The sequence below is a fragment of the Fukomys damarensis genome, unplaced genomic scaffold (assembly GCF_012274545.1).
Source record: "Fukomys damarensis isolate Sample0158 unplaced genomic scaffold, DMR_v1.0_HiC HiC_scaffold_33, whole genome shotgun sequence".
NCBI lineage: Eukaryota > Metazoa > Chordata > Mammalia > Rodentia > Bathyergidae > Fukomys > Fukomys damarensis.
Window position 1 is genome coordinate 12,039,320 of NW_022900945.1, and position 23,615 is coordinate 12,062,934.

Below are 23,615 nucleotides of genomic sequence, written 5' to 3' on the forward strand. Positions count from 1 at the left end.
CCTTGGTCTCCAGCCAGGCCACGACACCATGACAGTGTCCCCGCCTGCGGGACGTTTGCAGTGTCCTTTCTTCCAGCCAGGCCTGACGTGTCCTGCAGTCTGCTTCATGGGGACCATGTGGTGTGGATTTTCCATGTGAGGACTCCGGGGCTCTGCCCGCGGGGACATTTCACAGTGTTTTCTCTTTTCTTCGTTCTTTTTCTGTCCTCTGCTCTTCCAGCTCCTACTTTTTAGAATCTCACAGTCAGCTTTCTGAATCGATCTTTTCATTCTTTCCCCCTATTTTCTGCTTTAAGTTTTCTACTATGTTCTGCTTTCTGGGAAATTCCTTAACTCTTTTTGCTGCATTTATTTTAGCCATCATAGTTTTAATTTTCAAGAACTCTTAACTGTTCCTTTCCCATGCTATCTGTAAAAAAAATTTATAGATGTAATATATCTTTCTGAAAATAATAATGGTTACATTGCTTTCTTAATTTTTTTCATTCATCTGTATTTCCTTTAGGTTTATTTTGTGTTGCTTATTTGAGACTCTGTCTTTTTTTTTGAGACAGGGTCTCACTATGTAGTTAAGACTGACCTAGAACTCACTATGTAGGCCAGGCTGGTCTCGAACTCACAGCAATCCTCCTGCCTCAGCCTCCCGAGTGCTGGGATTACAGGCATGTGCCACCACGCCTGGCCGAGACTCCGTCTCTCATGTGTTTCCTCCTAAATTGTGAGCTCCAGGCTGCCCATTTATACCAAGATGGGGTAGGCATCTGGCAGTTCAGTGTGCACGGGGGCTGCTAGGCCAGAAGGTCACCCACGGGGGCTTCCATCCAGCACGATCCACAGTGGATTAGCTTCCTACCTGCCATGACAAGTTACCACAGACTCTATGGTTTAGCACACATTTATCATCTAAAGGTCCTTGAAAGCAGAAGTGGTAAGGTTGCCTTATCAGCAGGACCACCTTCTTTCTGTAGGCTCAGAGGACAGGATCCATTTCCTTGTCTTTTCCAGCCACTGGGGGCTGTTGTGTCCCTTAGCCTGTGGCCCCTGCCCCTCCCACCATCTTCAAGGCCAGCAGCAGCAGAATAGTGTCTCTCTCTCTCCCTCCTCCTATCTTCATTCTGACACTGATTTCCTGCCTCTCTAAGGACCCCTGTGATTACACTTTGGCCCCAGATAATCAGGAAAATCTCCCCATCTCAAGATCCTTAATGACCCTTACAATGTCCCTTTTCCCGATAAAGTGACACGCACTGCTTCTTTGGGTCAGGAAGTGGACCTCTTTGGTAGGCAAAGACTGGTCAGTTCTCCATAGAGGTCCAGCGACAGACTGCAGAGATTTCCCTGTCTTTTTCCAAGCAAGTAACTTCCTGTATCTCGCTCAGGGAACGTGACTCTCTCTCTCTCTGTTTCATTACTGTGCGGGGAGTTGATGATCCACCTTCCCCACCAGCCAGGATTCATTTGCGGCTCCAACCCCCACCCAAGTACTAAGACCTGGACTCTTTGTCCTCCACATCTAATTTATTTCTTCTCTCTAAAGAGCCCAGTTATCCTACTAAAACACTGATTTTTATCACTGTCTTCCTTAAAACCTTTTCCTGACTTCTCTCTGCCCTTCAGATTAGTTTCAAAGTCCTTACAAGTTCCCAAGGGTGACTCAGGCCTTTATTTGCCTCCCTAGCCTGTAAAATTTTCCAGGAACTCTGAAAGCAAGCTTGGGGACGTGTCATTGCCTGTCGATATCTCTGCATGGCTCACCACCACCTCTCCCCTGTCGGCTGGCAGAGCCACAAAGGTAGAACCGGATCCGTCTTTCCTGGTCCATTAACCCAGTTATTCTCAGGCCTGGGGAAGCATCAGAATCATCTGGGTCAGAAGATGGAGTGTCAGACCCCACGTGTGCAGTTGCTGATTCAGTGGGCTGAGGGTGACCTGTGTTCCTAGGGAGCCGATGGCCCAGAGACTGCCCTTGGAAAGCACAGATTCAACCATCCCTTGTGAGCATCGCTCGCTCACCCTGCTGCACAGAGGCCTAGCGTGCGGCACACAGCATTACCAAGCAGTGGCCGCTGTCATCCACAGAAGGCGTGGGCGTGGGACAGGAAGCGGCGATGGTGCTTAGCTCCACCTGTTCCTGAACAAGGAAATAGTTGTGACTGTACCTGTGTGACTTCTGAACCATTAAAATACATTTTATCATAGTTTAAAGAAATAGGGTTTATAATCTTTTATTTTTCCTAGTACATGTTTCTTTAATGCAGTACAGAATCTTTCGTGTGGTGTAATCTAACATCAAGGGGGGAAACATGGGTATTTGGTGAAACCTGTTAAGCTCTAGATCTTAAGGTCTTATAATGAGCAAACCATCACTTTAGGCTCAAGATACATCAAGTACCTCCGAAATATGAGGTCCTAGAACTTGCCCCAGGAATAAAAATAAATTCTTTTTTGGTACTGGGGAGCTAACTCAGGACCTTGCGCTTGTGAGGCAGGCAGCAGAACCACTGAGCTAAATCCCCAGCCCAGGAATACAGATTTTACTAATGAAGGAGCCATCAACACAGAAATAAAGAACATTTTCAAATAGAAGGACTATGTCTAATGGATGCTAAGAAAGTGAGTCAAACTTTAGAAAATGGGTTGCCACAGTCACAAAATAAGCAGAGGTGTGGATAAGAGATTCTGTTATTTTTGGCATCATAGTGAAAAGGAAATCAAATGAAGGCACTTAAAATAATAGCAAGTCTCAGGAAATGTACAAAGTGAGACAAAGACTTAATTTTTGTGTATAAATCTACCCCTTCCTCCTTTTCACAGGAATATGTAATCAAACCCAGATTACGATTGGAAATGCAATCATTTGTTCACAAATACTGGCCCAAGTAACAGGGACAGGAAGGACGTCTTGCTGTGTTTGGGAAGTTCATTTGTGCGTCCTGAGAATGCACCCCTTTTTCAGCCTGGTGTAAAATGACTCTAAGGAGCAATGAAAATGTTCTAGGCACAGTACTTGAGGACTGTAAAGTTTTCTGTGTAGGACAAATTGTAAGTAGTCTTTAGCAAAGCGTTTCTGACTCTTTGCTTTTAGGATTCTTTCTTATTTTCCTATAACCTCTTATCCTATTCACAAGTCATTGGCCAGAGGGAAGATGGTCCCTATTAATCCACTTCATAATCTTATGGCTTCTGCTCATAAACATTACGACTGCTGCCCAAAATGAAGATCGGGCCCAGGGACTCTTGCCCTGTCCCGACTTAGCTCAAGTAGGCCTCGCACATTCTAGGTGCTTGACAGAGACTTACAGATGCACAGGACGGACAGATGGACGGATGCCTGGATGGATGGATGAGTTCTATGTGAGCCGTGAATTATCTGTTTAGGTTTTTACCTTGAACAGTGCTTGTTCATTGTTATAGAAATCATACAAGGACAGGGGAAAAAATGAGAACGAAGACCTGTCGTGTAAAGGTACAAGATCCCAATGATGAATGTAACTGTACTGTATGCCTAAAATGAACCAATAAACTCAATGAGAGAGGAAAAAAAAGAAATTATATACTTAGAAGGGAGATCATCTTCCTGAGCCCCCAGGTTTAAGCACATTACATAGCATTTAAATTTTTATATAAATTCTTGCATAGATTATTTATAAAAATGAGATCACAGTATACTTGCTGTGTAGCTACCCATCTATTCATAGAATATGTTGTGACTCTTTTTCAGTATTAATAAATATTCTACTTTATCTCCATTTTTAATAACTGTATAAAAGCACAAACTTTTTGGGTATTTTATAGGTTTCCTAAGTCTCAATTTCAGAGTCATAATCAGTGAATATGGTGGCATTTATTCTCTGTGCTTTGAAATAATAAAATTTAGAGCTGGATTGTGGCTCAGTGGCACCTGCCTGGCAAGTGCAAGGTCCGGAGTTCGATTCCTGGTACCAAAATAAATATTTAAATTAAATTAAAAAACTGGGCTCATTACAAAAAAATCTTAAGATAGGCTGAGAAGATAATTATTACTAACTTGAGCCCTGTTTTAATGAAGAAAAGTCAATTGTATCAGTTCTGTAGAACTGAACCTCTGCAATGCTTAAGGTTGGTTGTCTTAAAAATCTTTGTGACTAGTTTAATTACGTTGCCGTATTTGCAAGTTAGCCTGGAATTCTTGTCCTAGCATGCAAGGAATCCACATTCTAAATCCACGTTCTAATGCATAAACATGGGTCAGGTGAGTGTGGATTTGTGGAGTATTTCAGAGACACTGTGGTCACTGGAGGAGCCCTTCCTCATCTTTCCTCTTAGTGTTTGGGGGTGGTTGGTAGCTGGCGCCCCACTCCTCTCTCCTGACTCCCGGCAGAGGGAGAAAGCCCCAGAGCCCTGCCTTCTCCTGCCGAGAGGACGGAGCCAAGGGCAGACAGAGCTCACACAGTCCAGACACAATAAACTTGGTTCCCACCGAGCACCTCAAGGTTTTTGTACATCATCTCATTTGATTCAAGAACAAGTGAATTCAGTAAGCACCTATTGCACATCTACAAAGTGTCAGGTAGTATGCAGGACCTGGGGGCTTAAAAACCTGACTAAGATTCACGTAGTCCTTACTTTCAAATATGTCACTCTCTTGGGAAAGAGGAGTTCTAGGAATCACTCCTTTGTTATGTGAGTGTCTTACTTAAGATTCTTTTGTTTGCAAATCACAAAAACCTATTCAAGCTAACTTTAACAAAAAGGCTAACGTATTCTAAAGCTTTTGGAACCTCTCCTAAAACCAAGGAAAAGTGCACCTGAGCCCTAGAGACAGGAATCAGATGCCGATCAGCCATGAAGAGCGCCCTCTGTTCCGGTCGGCTTCCTTCTGTGTGTCCCCTCATTTCTCTCTGTGCAGGCCCTCTGCTGGTCACTTTTCCATCGGTCCATCTACCAATTGGTGCAGCCTGTGGGGAGGCCAGGCTGTCTCAGTCTGAATTCCTAGGAGAGGAAGGTGATTGCCCAGGCTGGTTGGGGCGCACTCCTGTCTGACTGTCTGGGGCCGGGGTCCCTCTCCAGAGGCAGCATGAGCACTGGGAACGGTCCGGTAGATGTCTGCTGCACTGATAAAGGATACAAGTGTTGTCAGGTGTTGAGGGAGCCCATTACCCCACCTCCTGCGTGCAAGGCTCCGTGACGGATGACAGACTGAGTAACACACAGGCTGGGGATGGGCATGGTGTAAAGGGGCGTGGCTCACCGTCGGTCTTGAAAGGAGTCTTTCACTCAAAGGAGCTTGGTAGGAAGGAGGCCAAGTTGTTCTGAGGAAGGACACAGCCTCGGTAAGTGGTGCGTGTGTGGAGGGGCACCAGGAGGAGCTGTGGGGCAGACAGTGACCCGGGGGGCTGGAGGACCAGGCCGGGGGATAGCACAGTCCCTGCCCACGGAATCACTTGAGTGGCGTTGGCTGGCTGCAGGTCTGGAACATTTCCCCGGATGATATGTCACTTCTTCATGAGGGGTGCTGCCACTTCAGGTCCCCTGGAGAAAGAGTGCTGACACCAGGCCAGAGAAAGAGCGCAACAGCTCAAGATGGCCTTTCGAAAAATCTTCCTGCCTCTTTCAGTAGAGGAAAAATGTGTATCTGCAATTCATTGAAGGCAGTGAGTAGTCTGTTCCTGAGTTACCATGGGAACTGTTCAATTAAGTGACAAAATGTAATAAATGGACTCTAGTTGCTCTTGAGCTAAATATTCTTTGTTTTAAAGGAAAAAACACAATACCTTTCGTGAATTCTATTTCCCAAGGTTTCCCAAAGATTTCGCATTTCTTCGACTTGCATTTAACCTGCAGGGCCTTTCAGCCATTCCTTGGGGTCATCATCATGCTGCCGTTGTGGTCAGCGTCACCTCACAGTGCTCCTGGTAACATTTGCTTCCATCCAGCTGCCACTGAAGGCCATTTGGAGAAGACTGTAAGGCGGCGGGCCGGAGCCTGAGTGGGAGGAGGTCGGGGGCTGGGGTGGTTCTGGCCCTGGGTGTGAGCCCGGTCTTCCCGTGTAACCTTAAAGCAGAGGCACGGTTTTCCTGAAGGCACGAATAGCTCCTGCCTGGCATTCTAAGAAGCAGAGGATGCAGTAGCAGTGTCTTGCGTTGGTGCAAGAATGTACTATTTGCAGAATACTTGCAGTCATCTCATTTCCCCTTAGCAACCACACAGCCGGGGCTCTTGTTCTCACCACATAGAACCAACCCCCTGCTGCACCCCACACCTCATCCAGTGATCTCTGTGCTAACACCAGAGTGACCTGCGGGTGTCTTCTTTCCGCTGCTCCTAGGACGCAGCCCTCGGCCCCCACCACCCTCCTCCCACTCCCGCCCTAAGGCCACGCTCCGCAACAGCTCAGTGTTTCTGCGGGGACACCGCATCTGGGTCCCCACTGCACCACCTCCTCTTTTCCCCTTGGCCAGCAGGGTCTGCCCCCTGACCCCAATCCAGACCAGAACCCCTGCTTTCACTTTCCGAGAACCTGGTATTTTGTAGGCCTCCTTTTTAATATGTGTTTAAGTGATCGAAATCTGTCTCCTCAAGTAGACACTCTGGGGGCACAGGGACCGAGTATCCTTGCCTGCGTTGCCCCCCTAGTGTGAGCACTGCATTTCAGATTTCCTGATGCTTAGGGTTAATGCTCACGCGGGCTTTTCTGATTGGAGCCCCTTTCCCTTCTTCTGGCACTTGTTTCTTTTTCCCGTGCAGCGTTCATTCTGTCTGAGGAGCTCGTAGAAGTAGGAAGGTGCAGGCTGCTTTCCTTGGCCCCCGCACCCACTGGAGTTAGGGCAGTGGGATGAATGCGTGTCGTGGTGCCTTTTCACATCCCCCAAATGCTCCTTGCCAAAGGCTTTTCAGAAGACAGTCAGATGTCACTCTTTACCTCCTGTGGAGCCTCTGCTAAGATTTTAAGACAAAGAGGAGGCAGAAGGGCTGCCTCCCAAGTAATCTGTCAGATCGAGGCTGGTCACTCGGGAAACTACCCTGCTACCTGTCATGGGCTTTGTCTTGGGAAAATTACAGTGGGTCCAAAAGAGAAAGGGCAGAAGTCCTCGGGTGAAGGGATTTTCAAATATCATTCAGAATAAGAAGCGCTCCGTATTCTTTTGACTCTTGCTGTGTCACTGCCTGGAGCCTAGGCACTTAAACAACGTCCATTTATTATTTCCCTAGAGACACAAGGGTTGGACGCCAGTGTTGGCTGGGTTTGGCCAAGCTCAGCTCACTCTCCGTCCACAGCTGTAGGGGTTGTCGTGAATGTGTGCTGTGTGATTGACTTGTGCAGTCTGCTGACTTGAAATAAAGGACTCCGGCAACACGTGTGGGCCTTGGCCCAACCCTGGAAGGCCTCAGGAGTGAGACCTTTCCTTAGGAGAGAGGGGATTCTGTGATTGCTTCCAGCATCAGCTCCAAAGCAAGATTCCAGCCTGCCCTGTGAACCCAGGCCTGCCTAACTGGCCCTCAAAGGTGAAGCCAGTTTTTAGCAAGGACACAGAGGCAGCGCAGATGGGGTGCAAAATAGCCACTGGTCCTGTCCCCTCACTGATGCTGTGGCCAGTGGCTGGCTCAGCCGGGGCCTAGCGGGCCTGGCCTGGCCTGGCCTGCAGCAGCAGGACACAAAGCGCGGTCCCCACAGCATCTCGTCCTTACTCAGGTAGCTGGGAAGAGGCCAAGGGACCACAGAGGCTCGCACGGCTCTCAGAGCCCAGCCAGGAACCAGTGAACCATCAGTGCTTCCGCTTTCTCTTCTTGAGCAGCAGGTCACAAGCTCAAGGGTGGGGACACCTAGGTCTGAGTGAGAGCTCTGTGGGGTGACGGCACCTGCCACTGCTGTGCCGCACAGAAGGACAAACACCAAAACTCTCCGACCCCCATCGGTCTTTCCTGTCCGTAGAGCAGGTGAAACTCTGCAGTAAGAAGTACACAGCCTTCATCCTGTCCTACGTGGAGAAAGTAAAGCCTACCCGATGCTCTTCGCCTGAGGTTAGACAGCTGTGAAAGCTCCGGTGCCACCTAAAGAACTGCTGCAGTCATCGTTTCTGAGATTGTTTACATGTGAGGTGTTTGCTGTTTTTTTGTGTTTTTTTTTAAGAAAGGATAATGGAAAATAAATGATCCTTTATTTTGACAGCAAGTCTGGAGGACCTACTGCATGCAAGAAAAAAAAGGCAGAAGAAACTGGAGGCGCAGGGTCTGTGAACACGTGTAGTACTGTACTTAAGCAGTAAATCTAAGCACCACAGTACTAGATCCAGGCCCACTGCTCTACCATTTTATTCCCGTTTTACAAGGGATTGGAAGACAAATTTAAATGCCCAAAAACTCTTCATGGTCAGCCGAGAGTGACTTTATAGCCGACATTAAGCTTAGGTGAAATCAGAACAGGAACTTAGCCTTTTCCGTAACCACCAGCCACACAGAGCCCTTCTTAACAGCAACCCACGTTTGGTGAATGACGACAAGATTGAAGCCTTTCTTCTGCGGTTTTCTAGCATAGAGGAGTCCACGTGTATTTGAGAGAGTGAAACAGGAACTTACAGGAAAACAGTGGGATATTTTTAAGTTTTTTTATTAAAGACACCAACACTTCCATGTATACATAAAAGAAGAAAATGCCATTTTTCTTAGACAGCAACTCTAAACCCCTTTAAAGCAGCGCGCGTGGGGAGCCTGCAGTTTAACCCGGCGGGGGAGAGGGTGGCACACCGTGCACTCTGCTGTCCTCCTGCCTACTCAGTGATGGGAGTGGGCAGACCTCTAATTATGTGAATTTCGCTCAATGGGAAGGGAAATTGCCGCAGAATGAATTCTTGGGTGTTGCCGGATAACATACCACTTCCCGTACATTTTTTTCAAACTGCCCATTACTTTAAATGAAAACAGGCTTTACAAGACACAAAACATCTCTGGCGGACCAGCCTCCTTCTCCCTTCTGATGCAGTGGGGCTATTTCTAGTTTTCAGTGTTTTCTTACCAAAGAACCAGGGGCTTTCAAAAACGCCATTCGCATCTCGCGGGTAAAATGTGTGAAGCCCTTCTCCGGCTGGACGCTGGAGGGGCAGCAATCCAGACCCCGTGAGCACTGGCCCTCCTCGTGGTCCCTAGAGGCCACCGTGAGGGTTCTGACCCTCCCTGTGCCCTGCTGGTCCTCCAGGCAACACAAGCCCAGTGCGTCACCTCTTCTACCTCCCTCCACGCAGGGCAGACACAGGATGAGCCCGGAGGACCCCTGGCCCACTGGCCTCCTGTGGAGGCCTCACCTGCTCTCCCAGCCTGGCTTCCTCCTCTAGAAAAGGCAAAATAGCAAACACCGCGATCTGATGGGAGTGCTCCTGTTGGAAATGCTGCAGCGCCATCTAAATGACTGTTCCAGGAGTCATTTCTAAAAATTGTTTACATGTGAGGTTTTTTTACACCTGAGGTCTTGATGATTTTTTTGAAGACATAAGAGAAACAGAATCCAAAAAAATTTATTTTTGGGTTGCAAGATTTGGAAACAGCTCGGTACCTCTGTTTTAACCGTTCTAATGTATTAAGAACTACAGGACATTTTTGTTTCCTGTTACTTCTTATAACCAAAGACAAATCAGCAGACCAATTTAAGTAGGAATCTAGGAAAATCTTCATATGCTAGTATTTCATGGTTTGTGATTTTCCAGAATTTGTGTCATCTGTGCAGTGCTATCAGAAAAGAAAATATACTGTTTCCAAAACTGGAGAATCTCTGTGAAATTCTTTACTTTTATTCTTTTTTGTTTAGATTTGTGTATTTATTTATTTTGCATTTTGAAGTTTTCAGTACTTGGTATCAGAGGGAAAAATAGTCTTTTTTGGCCTCACTGTTTTGGTGTGAATTTTAGGGCAAGAAATGAAGCTTTATTGCAACAATCTGTTGTCAGACAGGTCTCTTCCTCATAATGCCGTTTGATGCCCTGCTGTGAAATGTACCGGTTACTCCAAACCAGTAACGGAGTGAGGGAGCTGCCGACCACCCTCTCCTTCCGCTTCCGGGACACCTTTCATGTTGTGGCTCCCCGAGTCGGAAGGCCCCCAGCAGCGGTGAAGGGGGTCGCCAAGGATGCCAGGCCGGGGCTCGGCACCTCCTGGGACAGTGATGATCCAAGCCCATCTCATTCAGGCTCCTCCCAGCCCTGCTCACCCAGGTCCTCGTCCACTGTGCTGTGGTGCGGTGAACGAGGCCAAGTACCAGCTGCTCGTCCTGCCGTCATGCGCTCGGGACAGTGCCACAGGGTGTTGGCCCTGTAGCCAGGGGTACACACTATGCCGAGATCAAAGAAGGTCGGAGAACACTGTCTCAGTCAGGGAGCCCATCTCGCTGCTAAGGTTCCCTTTGGATCTCCCTGATCTAGAATTCAGTCGTTCCAGGACCTGGGAGTGAAGTGGCCAAACCTCCACGTTGGACCTGCAGAGACTGGCACACGAGGCCAAGGAAAACACGCAGCTCTTCCTGCAAATCCGGCTCCGCAGACAGCGGGATGCGTGTGGGCAGCTGTGCCTCCCGTGTGACTCTGGCTGCACTTCAGACTGAGCGAGAGACCAAAACAAACCCATGGTCCAAACCTGCAGTTTCCCCAAATGATGCTGAGCCCCCTTGAGGCTCTGTGTGTGCCCCTTCAGGAGAACCCCGGGTCCCCCCACACCGTCACCAACTTGTACCCAGTACAGAGCATTGGAAAGACGTGACGAGCTCAATCGCCTGAGAGATTTTGCTGATATTCATCACATCACTGCGGCTGCAACTTGGTTCCATGTTTGTGAGTCAGAAATGACATTTACATACAGTGGGTGCCTGTGTTTATATCATCTGGTCAGTTCTGAAGATTGAGTGGCCCTCTCGGTGCCCTGCTGGGAAGTCACCGTGCCTCACTGCTGCAGAGCCACGCGCCTTAACCGAGTCTCGGGTGACGGAGGTTGACAGTCTGGAACAGCGCCACAGGAAGAGGCTGTGTGTGACTCAGGCACCACCAGCTCTCCGAGTGGAGGCGGTCAGATACAGCATCGAGTTTCCGAAGAGCCACAAGCTGAAGATAAAGCCCCAGAGCACCAGGTGTAAACCCCTCCCTGGTGCTTCCCACAGGGGCTGCCCTGTTCCTGATGATCTTCCAAAATGAATGCCCTTCCATGCACAACACAGAAAACACTAGAAAAGAAGCAAGACTTAGTGCATGACTGACTTGCTGCTGTTGTTGTTTTGAGACAGGGTCTCACTATGTCTTTCAAGCTGGCCTTAGACTCACTATGTGACCCATGTTGGCCTTAAACTGTTGGCGATCCTCCTGTCTCAGCCTCCCAAGTACTGAGATTACAGGAGTGCACCATCATGCCTGGCTGAGTACAAGATTTAGGGGCTGGTTGGCATCTTTTTTGCCAAAACCAAAAGTGTTTACCGTTCACTGCTCGTGTGTGTGCACGCGTGTGTGTGCATGCACGTGCGCCCAGTGTGAAGTTTATTTTGGAGAGAGTCACATGGACACCCCGAGATGTATTGATTTCCCCTGGAAAATAATTCCCTGCAATGAGACTTCGGCTCACCTGGCTTTTGTGTCAGCTCACCACCATGGGGACTTTGAGGCCCCAGCAGCCTGTTTACTGTCAACAACTTCACAGAAATAGGATGCATGCAGCATTTGGGCAAACAGAAGACTACAAATGAGAACTGAGGATGAGAGGGGCAGGCTCCAGGGGCCTGAGGCCACACAGTCCTTTTCCGTAGTGTGCTTCACTGGCTTATGAATTCGGCTTGGCCTCTCTCCAGCTCCCAAGTCAGGGTACCACATCAAGAACAATCGGATACAGCCTCGCTGTCGCTGTCAGGTGGCTGTGATCGGATAACCTGACGGTAACATTAAAATGTGAGGGAGAAGCCAGTCGTGGTGGGTACCCATCTGGAATCCCAGCACTGGGGAAGCTGATGCAGGAGCATCACTGTGAGTTCCAGGCCAGCCTGGTCTACATAGCAAGACACTGTCTCAAAATCCAGTTAAAAAAAGAAAAGTGAGGGAGAGGACTCAGTGATTTCCTTTTAATATCACCTGGACATATTCAACAGCTTTTACAAGGAATAGCAGATTCTGAGCAACGGTCGTTTTCTGCCCACCATTATTGAGCCTCTCACTGTGCGCTGTGTCTCTGTCTCGGGCACAGGTATCTGCCGCCCCTGGTAGTGCCCAGCAGGCAGCCAGCTGTCCTGGCAGCATTGTTGCCCCCTGGAGGAGGGCAGTGTAGTGCTTCACTGCCTGCTGAGCGCAGAGAGCTCAGGGCACAGAGCTCAGCATCAGCAGAGCCGCTGCCGCTGCCCGGAGCCAGCGGGGACCCCCCCACCCCCACCCCCCGAGAGAATGCAGGAGTTCTCTGCTCCAGGAAGGGAACTGAGGGGTGCATGTGGCCATGATCACTGCCCCGTCCATCCGAAGCCTCTGTCACCTGGAACGGCTCTGAGGAGCTGGCAGCAAGCCACCCTGAAGTCTGTGTGGTACAAGGGGCCAGGGCTGCATCCGTACCTTACCTGGGGGAGTGTTCGTGCCCCACACAGCCTCAGGGTACATCACAGTGAACTAGGGCAGGAGGCCGGGGTTGAGTGCTAGCCACACACCGTCCTTGCAGAAGAGCACAGCCGTTTGAGAACATTTTGGAAAAAAGCTGTCACAGTTTTAAATACATTTACTCAGTGACCATTCCACCCTGCCCCCATGTACCTGCAGGAATGTGTGTGTAAAGTGACATTTATACACATTTACTCTGGGCCACTTTCCCAAAAATAGTCAGAGATTGGAAACAACCCAATGTCCCATTAATAAAGGGCTGTTTTAAGGTGGGGCTGGGGGTGCACATGTAATCGCAGCACCTTGGGAGGCTGAGGCAGGAGAATGGCAAGTTCAAGCCCAGCATGGGCAACTTAGGAAGACCCTGTCTCAAATTTTAAAGGCTGGGGATGTAGCTCAGTACAAAGGCCCTGGTTTAGTCCCCTGGTACTGCTAAATAAATAAATGATTTTTTAAAAAAAAAACTATGGTATCATCCGTACAATGAAATACTGTACAACTTAGAACATTCTCCCGTGAGAACATTCTCCATTGATCTAGAAAGTTCTCCAGAATACATCGAGTGAAAAGGCAAAGTGGAAGAACAGCATATTACAGTGTTACATCAGGAACACGTGTGATAACAGCATTCTACCTTGTCTGTGAAATGGGTGTCATATGGATATATAGACATCACCTGTGTCCCTGGATGTATGGAAGTCATCTTTTGTGGACCTGGAAAGAAACAGGGTGAGGGTGTGAGGTCGTAAGATAGGTGGAGACAGAGGTGGGACTGAAAATCCAAAGAAAAAGCCTTTTAATAATATTTTAAACAAATTTTCCCCCAACACAATGGTCTACACTATAAGGAAAATGGAACATGTAGTTAAAAATTCACAGAACAGCTGTGACCATACCTAGCCACTCATTTCTTACCCTGAAGGATCTTGTCTGGAAGTCAACTTTCCCATCCATACAGTTTATGCACCAAGAAAAATAAGCATTATTGTATTATTACCATACTAATTATTACTATATTAATTATTACTCTGTAATTACAAAATTCATGGACTCCGGGGACAGAGGGCTCAGTTTAAATGTGAGTTCTGTGTGACCCTCAGCTACTTAACTTCTAGACTTCTGCTTCCCTATCTACAGAATGTCTTTCCTCACGGACCTCCTTGGAAGCCCCTCCCTCGTAGAGCTGTTTGCAAGTGGAAGAACATTAATGAGTTTCGGAAGGAGCTTGAATGATACCGTTAGGATCATCTTCTCATGCTGTGCCTCTCTCCACAGGACGATGACCGGCTGGACGTCTCTGGAGAGGACCCTGTGGGAGGTGAGTTCCTCCGCTGGGCAGACTGGGAAGGACTGCAGTGGCCTTGGCCGTGGTTCCTTCATGGAATAGCAGCTAAGAGATGGTAAACACCATCGTGAGTGAGAGTCGGAGTGGAACTCTGTGGATCTCTTCCTTCTGGGCCAGGGAAGCGCTAACGGGCTTTGTCTCATCACCGCCTGGGGAACGAGACTCTCAAGGTGCTCTGTGTTCAGACACGTGCAGGAAGTCTTTACTTTCCATTTCCGTTTGGAGAGTCACATAATACTAGCAAAGCAAGCCCCCACCCCAAGTCCTCCGTAGAGAGCTGTCCAACTTTAATTGACATTCTCCAAGCTGAACTGGACCATAAACTCCTTTCCCCCATGGTAGCTACCACTCAGCAGTGTACTACTGGGACCCACCCAGCACACGCCAAGACCTCACTGCCGTGTAGTTTTTGTCATATTAAAAGTCTCACAGATATAAAAATCCACTCCCAACTAGCTATGCCTGTAAATGAAAACAGATAAAAGGATGTGAATTTAGGACTGGTCAGAAAAGGTAAGGTTCGTGATGGCCCAAGAAAAAATATTTCTAACATTTCCACTTTGTAAAACAGGTTGTTATCTTTGGGGGTCGTGGAAACCTGTTTACAGTATTGACTATGAACACAGGAAGTAGGTAATGAGGCTCTTTAAACAACGCCGGCTCTAATCCTGCATCAATCCCAGCATGCGGGGTAGATAGAGTGTCAGTCGGTAATAACACAGTCACCAGTGACATCATGGTGATTCACAGAGAAAACACACAAACACGAGCCATAACTTAGTTGTCACCGAGCAAAGTGCAAAGAATCAACTCCGTCTCCACGGGGCATGGAATGATGGATTGCTTACTGCTGTTTTCCTTTTTCCTGGTTATAAACTTACACACTGTGGAATTTCTTGAGATGGAAAATAACAGACATCTAAAACCTTAGAACCTATGAATAATCATAGATAACATTCCAGTGTATTTCATTTCAGGGCATTTTCCATCTGCCTAGTTTTATAGTTGAGAATACCCGTATATACACATGGCTCCAATATTCTGTACATATTATAGTCATGCTTCCATATCATTAAAAAGGCCGTAAAATAATTTGTAATGACATTGTGACAAGGTACTGTCCCCGACTAAAAGCTATTTTAAAAAACTGAACTGGGATATAGTCACACCAGAGTACACACAGGCGCAGAGAGTGATCACCGTGGCCGCTTCCAGATTGCAAATAGATTCAGAGTTGCGCCGCCTCATGAGGTGGCTGTCTGGTCCCACACGTTAGGGACACTGATGGATCTGTTTTTAATAGAAGACTCCAGACACCGTAAGATTTTCCCACTCTCCGTGAGCTCCTCTGTAGTCTGGAGCTTGTGACCCCACCTCCGACACGTAGAATTGGCACTTTTGCTCAGCTCTTAATGGATTCCTGCAAATATGTAGCATTTTGTATGTAAAAGCACCACTCCTAGCACTCTGGGAGGCCAAGGCAGAAGGATTGTGAGTTCAAGCCCAGCCTGGGCAGCTTAGCAACTTAACATGACCCTGCATCAAAAAACAAGGGGCCGGGGCTTTAGCTCAGTGGTTCCACCACGTACCTCGCAAGCGCATGGTCCCGAGTTCGATTCCCAGTACCAAAATCAACAAAAATGGTTTAAAAGGCTGGGGAACGTAGCTCAGGACAGATGTCCCCAGAATTACCCCCCCAAAATTCCACTAAAATATAAGTTCTATAACTGTCAGAATAGAGATCTTGCAAAAGTAACCATCTACATAAACATGAAGTATAAGCTACAGTCCTATTAAGTATAAAAATTGCAATTTTATCAGTAATATGAGAATTAAAAACTTGACAACTTCAAATAATCACAACCACTGTTTTAGTCACCCAGAGGAATGGGGAAAGTAGCTGCTACCCAGGCCGGGCCCAGGGCCCAGAGATCCCCTCTGGACTGGAACTCAGCCGCTCCAGAAGCTCAGCCCAGGTCTAGAACGCAGTTTGGGGAGCCTCCAACACACACCAGAGGCCCGGACCTGAGTGATGGCGCTACATCTCCGCGCAAGCTTTTCATCCCACATGGTAGTAGTCCTGTCTCCTAGGTTGTCTTGCAGTTTGAAAAGCGTCTCCCTCAGTGCAGGGATTTGGGAGGATAATAAGTTATTCGGCATCTCCTGTCACTCTCGGCCCTCGCCTCTGTCTGAGCAGAGCAGCCAGCCTTGGCGCCTTCGCTTGGACAGCGTGGTGCTGCGGGAAAACCCCCGCGCTGAGGGCTCCCGCTCGCCAGCACCCACGGACTTCATGCTGGACTTGTGCCTGGCTTGGCCCACGCACATCAGGGAGACCTTTCTGGAAGCCTTGTAGTTCTTTTGGAATCAGCCTGCCTCGCCTCCACCCACACCCTGCGCTTGCAGATGCTGGACCAAGCTGCCCGGAACTAGCCGGTCCAAGGATGAAACCGGAGCTGGGGAGATGTGTGGCCATCACCACCCCGTTTGCTTCTGGTGCCCTCCCCGGTCCCAACTGGCTGAACTAGCTGCCCTGCGGTCTTTGGCCAAAAGCCTTGTCCCCTGGCCTGAGCCAGCCCTGGCCCAGCCCAGGAAGCAGCGTGCCAAGTGTTGCACTGTCGTGGCTGGCTGGGTTTCAATAAAACCTCAGACCGTAAAGCGCGCCAGTCCAGGCTCCTCTCCAAAGCAGTCTTAAGTGGCCCTGTGGTTCCTCTCGTCCTCTGGTCCCTCGCTCTAAATTTTGCCTTTTTAGAGTTTGAGGAGTTCTGCTTCCAGACTTGAGCAGCAACCACCAGCGTTTTCCAAACCCAGACAGCCCGGGCTCTCGAGGCTGTGCCTCATTGGAGTCTGGATTGAAGTTGCCCCTCCAGGTTGACCTGACCTTTGCCAGGGTCACTTGGGATGGTGCTTTGTTTAGGGAGAGATCTGAAACAATATCCCCCTTCCTGTTGAGTGACCAGTAGTGGCCACAGAGGGGCCCGTTCACTTCCAGAAACCCCGGAATCACAGGTATTTGGAACCAGAAGGTGTCAGCAGTCACCGAGTTCAACACACTTGTTTTAGAGATGGAGAAACTGATTCACTTGTGGAGATCCAGCCAGTTGGCAGGACAACCAGAAATGTAGCTCTCATCCACCCACTTTTCAGGCTCCCGGTACAACACTTGACAGCCATAAATCCTCTAGGGCTCTGCAGTGCCAGACAGATTCGCGCTTGGCCTAAAATTCCTACTGTGAAGCGTTCCTCTCCCTCAAAGCAGGGTTCCCAAGCGCCAGATCTCACCTGTCACTGTTGAGATTTATTGTTTATACACTGATACTGCGTATCATTTACTTAATATTGCTCTGTAAATTGACTCACTCTTGTTGCTCAAATACATTTGTTTTAAAAGGAACTTTTATATCTTGACTTTAAATGGAAAAAAGCATAATTTGCTGTAAATAGGAACTATTTTTCAAAACTGTGTCTTCTAGATATTCCACTTACACATTAACTCTTCTTTATTAAAAGGAAGGTTAGCAAATGTGAAATAGCACCAAACTAAGATACTGACAAACATTTCAAATGAAGTTTTAAAATTAGCCTGCTTTAAACAACTCCAGATGTACTCAACTACCTCATCTTTGACAAAGGAGCTGACCATCCCCACTGAAGGAAAGATAGCCTCTTTAATAAATGGTGTTGGAAAAACTTAGATTTCAGCCTACCAAAGATTAAAACTACACCCCTGTCTTTCACCGTACACTAAACTAAAATCCAAGTGGATTAAAGATCTAAATATTAAAACAAACACTAAACTTGCTGGAAGATAAGTTAGGTGGAACTCTCAAAGGCATTGGCATAGGAAAAGACTTTTGTGAAAAAAAACCTCAGTTGCACAGAAACTAGCGCAAAGAATGAACAACTGGGATCTCATCTTATTAAAAAGCCTCTGCACTGTAAGAGAAACAACCGGCAGAGCTAAGCGACAGCCTACAGTGTGGGAAAAAAATTATCAGCTGCTCCTCAGACAAAGGACTACTATCTAGAATATATAAAGAACTTTAAAAAATCAGACTCCTAAAAAAAAAATCTGACCCCTGAAATATAAAGACCCAATTCAAAAATGGGCATCCGAAATGAACAGGCATTTCTCAGACAGACAAGTAAAAGCAGCAACTAAATATATGAAGAAATGTTCAACATCACTGGTCATTCTAGAAGTGCAGATGAAAACAACACTGAGATTCCACCTCACCCCAGAGAGAATGGCTGCTATCATGAAATCACACAATGACAAATGCTGGCGGGGTTGTGGGGAGATAGGAACCCTTCTCTGTTGTTGGTGGGAGTGCAGACTGGTGCAACCACTGTGGAAATCAATATGGAGGTACCTCAAAGAACTAGGATTAGAGGTCCCATTTGACCCAGCACTGAGTATCTTCCCAAAAGAATTAAAAGAATCATACCACAGTGATATAAGCTCACCCATGTTTATAGCGGCACAGTTTGTAATAGCTAAAGCTTGGAAACAGCCCAATTGCCCATCAACTGGAGACTGGATAAAGAAGTGTGTGTGTGTGTGTGTGTGTAAGTGTAATAAAATGGAGCACTAGGGCCAGGGATTTAGCTCAGTGGTTCTTGGGCCTGCCTTGCAATCAAAGGACCCCAGTTTGATCTCCGGTACCAAAATGAATAAACAAAATGGGGGACTACTCAGCCATGAAGAATGAGAAACTAGAGACATTTATAGCTAAATGGATGCACATTGAGGCCGTACTCTTAAGTGAAGTAAACAGGACACACATTTGTAAAATACCGAATAGCTTCCGTGGTGTGAGAAACTAAAAGTGTAAATAAGGGTCAAAATGTACAACCGATACATTTTGTGAAATAGGAAGAAAAGGTCTAAATGGGGTAGGAGAAGTGGGAGGAATAGGGGAAAGGAAAAATATGAGGAAAGGAAAAACTGGAAACAAAGTCTTTGTAAATAGGGAGGGGTGGAGAGTTTGAAGCGAGGGCAGGGGAATGGGGAAAATAAGAACCAAGACAGATCATGTAAAGGTAGAAGTTCCCCATGATGAATGTAACTGTATTGTATACCTAAAATGCACCAGTAAACTTGAGAAAAGAATTAAGAGTCATGGGGCCGGGGATTTAGCTCAGTGGTTCCGCTTCCTGCCTTGCAAGGGTTAGGTCCCAAGTTCGATCCCTGGTACCAAAAAAAAAAAAAAAGGAATTAGCCTGCTTTGTGATTCACACTGTTTAATGGTACCACTTTACCACGTAAGATTGGTAGCACATGTTCAAATGAAAATATATTTATGTCTGGGAATAAGGTTCAAGTAGTCGTCAGTGCCTGCTGATTGTGGCCTTTTAACCTGTTGGCTCAAGTTCAAGTTTCTTACTGAACAGAACTACAAGACTGTTGTATTTTCTTAATGTGAGTAAAATCAGGACTTCAGTGCAGTATTTTTTAACAATAACTTAAATTATTCTTCTCTTAAAGGTCTCGTGGAAGAATTGAGGAAATGTAAAATTATTTTCATTATGGGTGAGTAACAGCCTTCAAATTTTCTAATACAGTTGCTGTTGATAGCATCTTAGTAGGGGGAAAAGGCTCTTCATTTCTCATCCTATTTTGAAGTTTGTTTCTTTTTTGGTCAAAGTAATACGCTGGAGGTTTCCAGATTTCACCCGCACTTAACGCAGTTTACACTGCTTTTGGTCTTGTGTCTCTTCAGCAGGACTCATGTGGCCCAGCTCACTTCCAGGAGCCCCACACTCACAGGTATCTGAACCAAAAGGTGCTAGCAGTCACTGAGTTCCAGGTCAGTGAACTCAAACCCCTCAGAGCGTGGCTGTACAATAGTAAAGCCCATGACGAGGCCAGGAGGCTGCTGTGTGTTCAAGTCTAACACACACCCCGCCTGGGTGAACACCGGCCCTCTGCGTCCTAAACTGAACGTGCCCGTGACCACATGTTCAGTAGACCCGCCTAGGCGCGCTTGGTGTCCACACCCTGAAAACACCCTAGCGGGGCTGGGTCCTAGCTCAGCGCTGGCTGCCGGCCTAGCACTTGATCCCCAGGACACTATGGGGTGGAAGAGGGAGTCCCGTTTGTTCCATGCCCTAGTGTATGACACCCGTGGACAAATGAACTGTGGGATGATGAAACACGTGGGGTTAGCTCACGCCCTCTGAGCACCTGCTGGGTCCAGTGGCCTGGTTGTTGTAGTGCCTGCTGGCAGTGCATAGTGACTCGCTTCTCGTGGGGAGTCGGTGCTGTACAGAACACAGCTTAATTCTTCTTCATCCCCTTCCTGTCCTCCCCTCCCTGCTCCATCTCTTGGTCCCCTTCCGTTAGCAAAAGATCTATCTCTCTGTTTCCTATTACTGACCTTTCATTTTGTTCTTTAAGTTATTTATACCTTGGGTTTCTCCTATAAGAGAAAGCATGAGATATTTAAGTGGGTGTGTTTGATTTATTTCGCTTAACTTTGTGGTCTCAAGGCGCATCCATTTTCCTACACAGGACTCCGATGTGTCCCTCTCTGTGACAGAGTAGTATTGCATTGTGTATAAACGCCACATTTTCCTTATCGGTTTACAGACTTAGCTGTTCATTGGTCTGCTCTGACATGGGTGTGCAGGGATCACTGTAATACGATGTCTTTACAGGTTACCTCACTTCATCCTAGTTGTATTGCAAGCCTGTTACACAGATGAGAAAACTGACTCGGGTAGGTTAAGGACCTTCTCCCAGCTCATGTAGCTGATGAGTGAAAGCGGGCTTCCGGTTTCCCCCATGACAATGAGCGGTCGTTGTGCGGTGCTGTGCACTCTTTCGGGGGAGAGGGGTGTGACAGGGCAGTGGAGCACTGGCCTGGGGGGTCTGTCCCACCCTCACGGGGGGAGCGCAGATGAGGAAGTAGCAGGGAGAACCTGGGCCTGCCCTGGATCCGCGTCCCTCGGAAGGGAGCCGAGGCCCAAGACAAAGAGGTCTGGCCAGGGCCGTTCACCCGTCCGGGGCCGCGAGGGGAGCAGGGACCATGGCCTCGCACACAGAGCGGCAGACGGACCAGGACTCCGACATGGGCCGATCGCCCCGTGGGATGGCGAGGGAAGATGCCCGGGTCTGGGAGGAGGAGTGAGGCTCCCCGGGGGCCTCAGGCTGGGCCTCGACCTGAGGGCGTGGATGCGCTCTTCCCTCCCACACTGACTGCATTCTGTTTTCAGAAGGTGAAATGTGTGTCTCAGGTTTCTTCTGAAGGGGAACTTAGTATCATCACTTTGCTTGTAGATTACTAAAAGCTCCCTTTCCAGTGACCCAGCAACTGGAGACTGGATAAAGAAGATGTGATTTTTTTTTTTTAAATACAATGAAGTCCTAGAGAAAGTAGAGGGCCGGGATTTAGCTCAGTGGCACCACGCCTGCCTCAGGAGCACAGGTCCTGGGTTTGATCCCCGATACTAACAACGGTGACAACAACAACAGAAGAAATGAGAAACTAGAGACACTTATAGTCCAGTGGATGCACGCTGAGGCCACACTCCGCAGTGACGTAACAGGACGCACGCGTGTAAATACCACAGTGAGAAACTGAGAGGATCGAAGTGTACAACAGATAATGTGGAACAGGAAAAAAAGGTCCAAAGGGGAAGTGGGAGGGGTAGGGGAAAGGAATAAACATGAGAAAAGGAGGAAAAATGGAAACAAAGTCTTTGTAAACAGGGAAGCGTGGGTTAGGCTGAAGGGAGGGCAGGGGAGCAGGGAAATATGAACCAAGATACATCACGTAAGGGTACAAGATCCCAATGATGACTGTGATTGTGTTGTACACCTAAAGCGTACCAGTAAACTTAGTGAACAGAAATACTCCCTCTCCCACACAGATCTTAATAATCTGTTTTCGTAGCGTGCAGACTGTGCACTGTGATATTTGCTCTTAGGCTTTTATACAAAACACCAAATTAGAAAAAGGATAGATCCTTTAAGCTTACAGAGATTCAAAGGAGGACCCCTGCAGCGTGGGAGAGAAGTCCGCCTTTTGGGAATGTGGTGAGGCCAAAAGGCTTCTTCTAACAGCGGCACGGTCCATCGTGTGGTGGCTGGGCCTGTCTCCAGCAGTATCGCTCTTTCAGAGGCCAACTAGGAGCGCATTTCCAAGCGTCCAGTCTGGCTCTAGGCAGAACCATGGACCTCACATCGCCTGTTCCGGAGTTCTGTGGTCTCTAGAAAGTCAGAGCACAACAGCAAACCTCTGGCCTTACAGCTCAAGACTCACACTCGGAGAACTGTTGCTATAGGAACAGGTTTTTCTTGTATCAGCCAGACTGTCCTGAATTTCAACTTACGGGTCAGTCACTACTCTGGTTATATTTAAAGAAAAAGAAAAGATTTCAGTGTTCTGTCTAGCAGAGGTACAGGGGACGCCTCCTTCCTCTTCACCCTAAATGCCAGTATGTCCTTGTCAGGTGGCACAATGATTCAGGCTGTATTATCACAGTTCAGTGTGAAGCAAGCTTATGAAATCACAGGATAGGGTGTCATAAATGCTGAATTTTAGTCACTAAGAACCGAGGTTGCAGTGGGACAGTGGTTTTGTCTGAATGGCTGAATTTCTCAGTTTATCTTAATTACTGCCTTGGCATCTAGCAGAAGCACAGCTGGGCTGTAGTTACTAGCCAGGGTCTTTTCTGCTGTCTTTTATTTTACTTTTTACCTATAATTTGGGTTTCTCATATAAGAGAATCCAGGCTGGGGATTTGGCTCAGTGGTGCGACCGCCTGCCTCGAAAGCACAAGGATCCGAGTTCGATCCCCAGTACCACACACACACACACAAAGTTTGATTTCACTTAACATTACTGTCTCCTCAAAGTGCATCTGTTTTTCTATAAATGACTGTTCTTCTTTATGGCAGAGTAGTACTCCATTGTGTATAAATGCTACATTTTATTTATCCATTCATCTATTGGTGTATAGATGAATAGAGCACTTCCAAGATTTAGCTACTATGAGTTGTGCTACTGTGAACACGGGTGTGCATGGATCACTGTAAAATGATGCCTTTAACTCTTGGGAAGGTACCTAGAAGGGCAATAGCTTGATCAAATAGAATTCCTAGTTTTAATTTTTTTGAGGACTCTCCGTGTGGGTTTCCATAGGGGTTGGTTGCACTATTTTACATTCACATCGACAACGTAGAAGGGTTTCTTTTCCCCACCGCAGCCTCGCCGGTATTTGTTATTGATTGACTTCTTGATGATGGCCATGCTTTCTGGTGTAAGATGGGATCTCAGTATTGTTTTAATTTGCATTTCTCTCATGGCCAGAAATATTGAACGGTTTTTCACATATTTTTGGCTGTTTGTACTTCTTCCGAGAAGTGTCTGTTCATTCCTGTTGCCCATTTTTTGATTATGTCTTTTATTTTGGGGGGTTTGAATTCTGTGTGTTCTTTACATATTCTAGATACCAGTCCTCAGTTCAAGCAGGAGTGGCCAACATTTTCTTCCTGTTCTGTAGGTTTTCCCGTCGCTCTGTTAGTTGTTTCCTTTGCTGTGCAGAAATAGGACCCCATGTGTGTGACTGTTACCCTTGACACTGATCGCTGTCCTGCGGTGCCCCGCCCAGGCCCCCTGGACTGCACCTCCAGTCAGCTCCCCTGCCAGCCGGGCTCCTGGGGCCCTGCTGGCTGCTCTAATCCT

The 23,615-nt window shown here is 47.5% G+C and overlaps 1 protein-coding gene across 4 annotated transcripts in view; it reads left to right on the forward strand.

The window, feature by feature from the left end:
- The window catches only part of Ak5 (adenylate kinase 5), a 219,973-nt gene that overhangs the window by 185,217 nt on the left and 11,141 nt on the right, over positions 1–23,615 (forward strand). For all 4 annotated transcript variants that reach the window (XM_010605163.3, XM_010605162.2, XM_010605165.3 and 1 more), the window contains 2 exons: positions 13,857–13,899; positions 19,412–19,456. In XM_010605163.3, the coding sequence (XP_010603465.1) occupies positions 13,857–13,899; positions 19,412–19,456 (88 nt within the window). The remainder of the gene's footprint in view (positions 1–13,856; positions 13,900–19,411; positions 19,457–23,615) is intronic.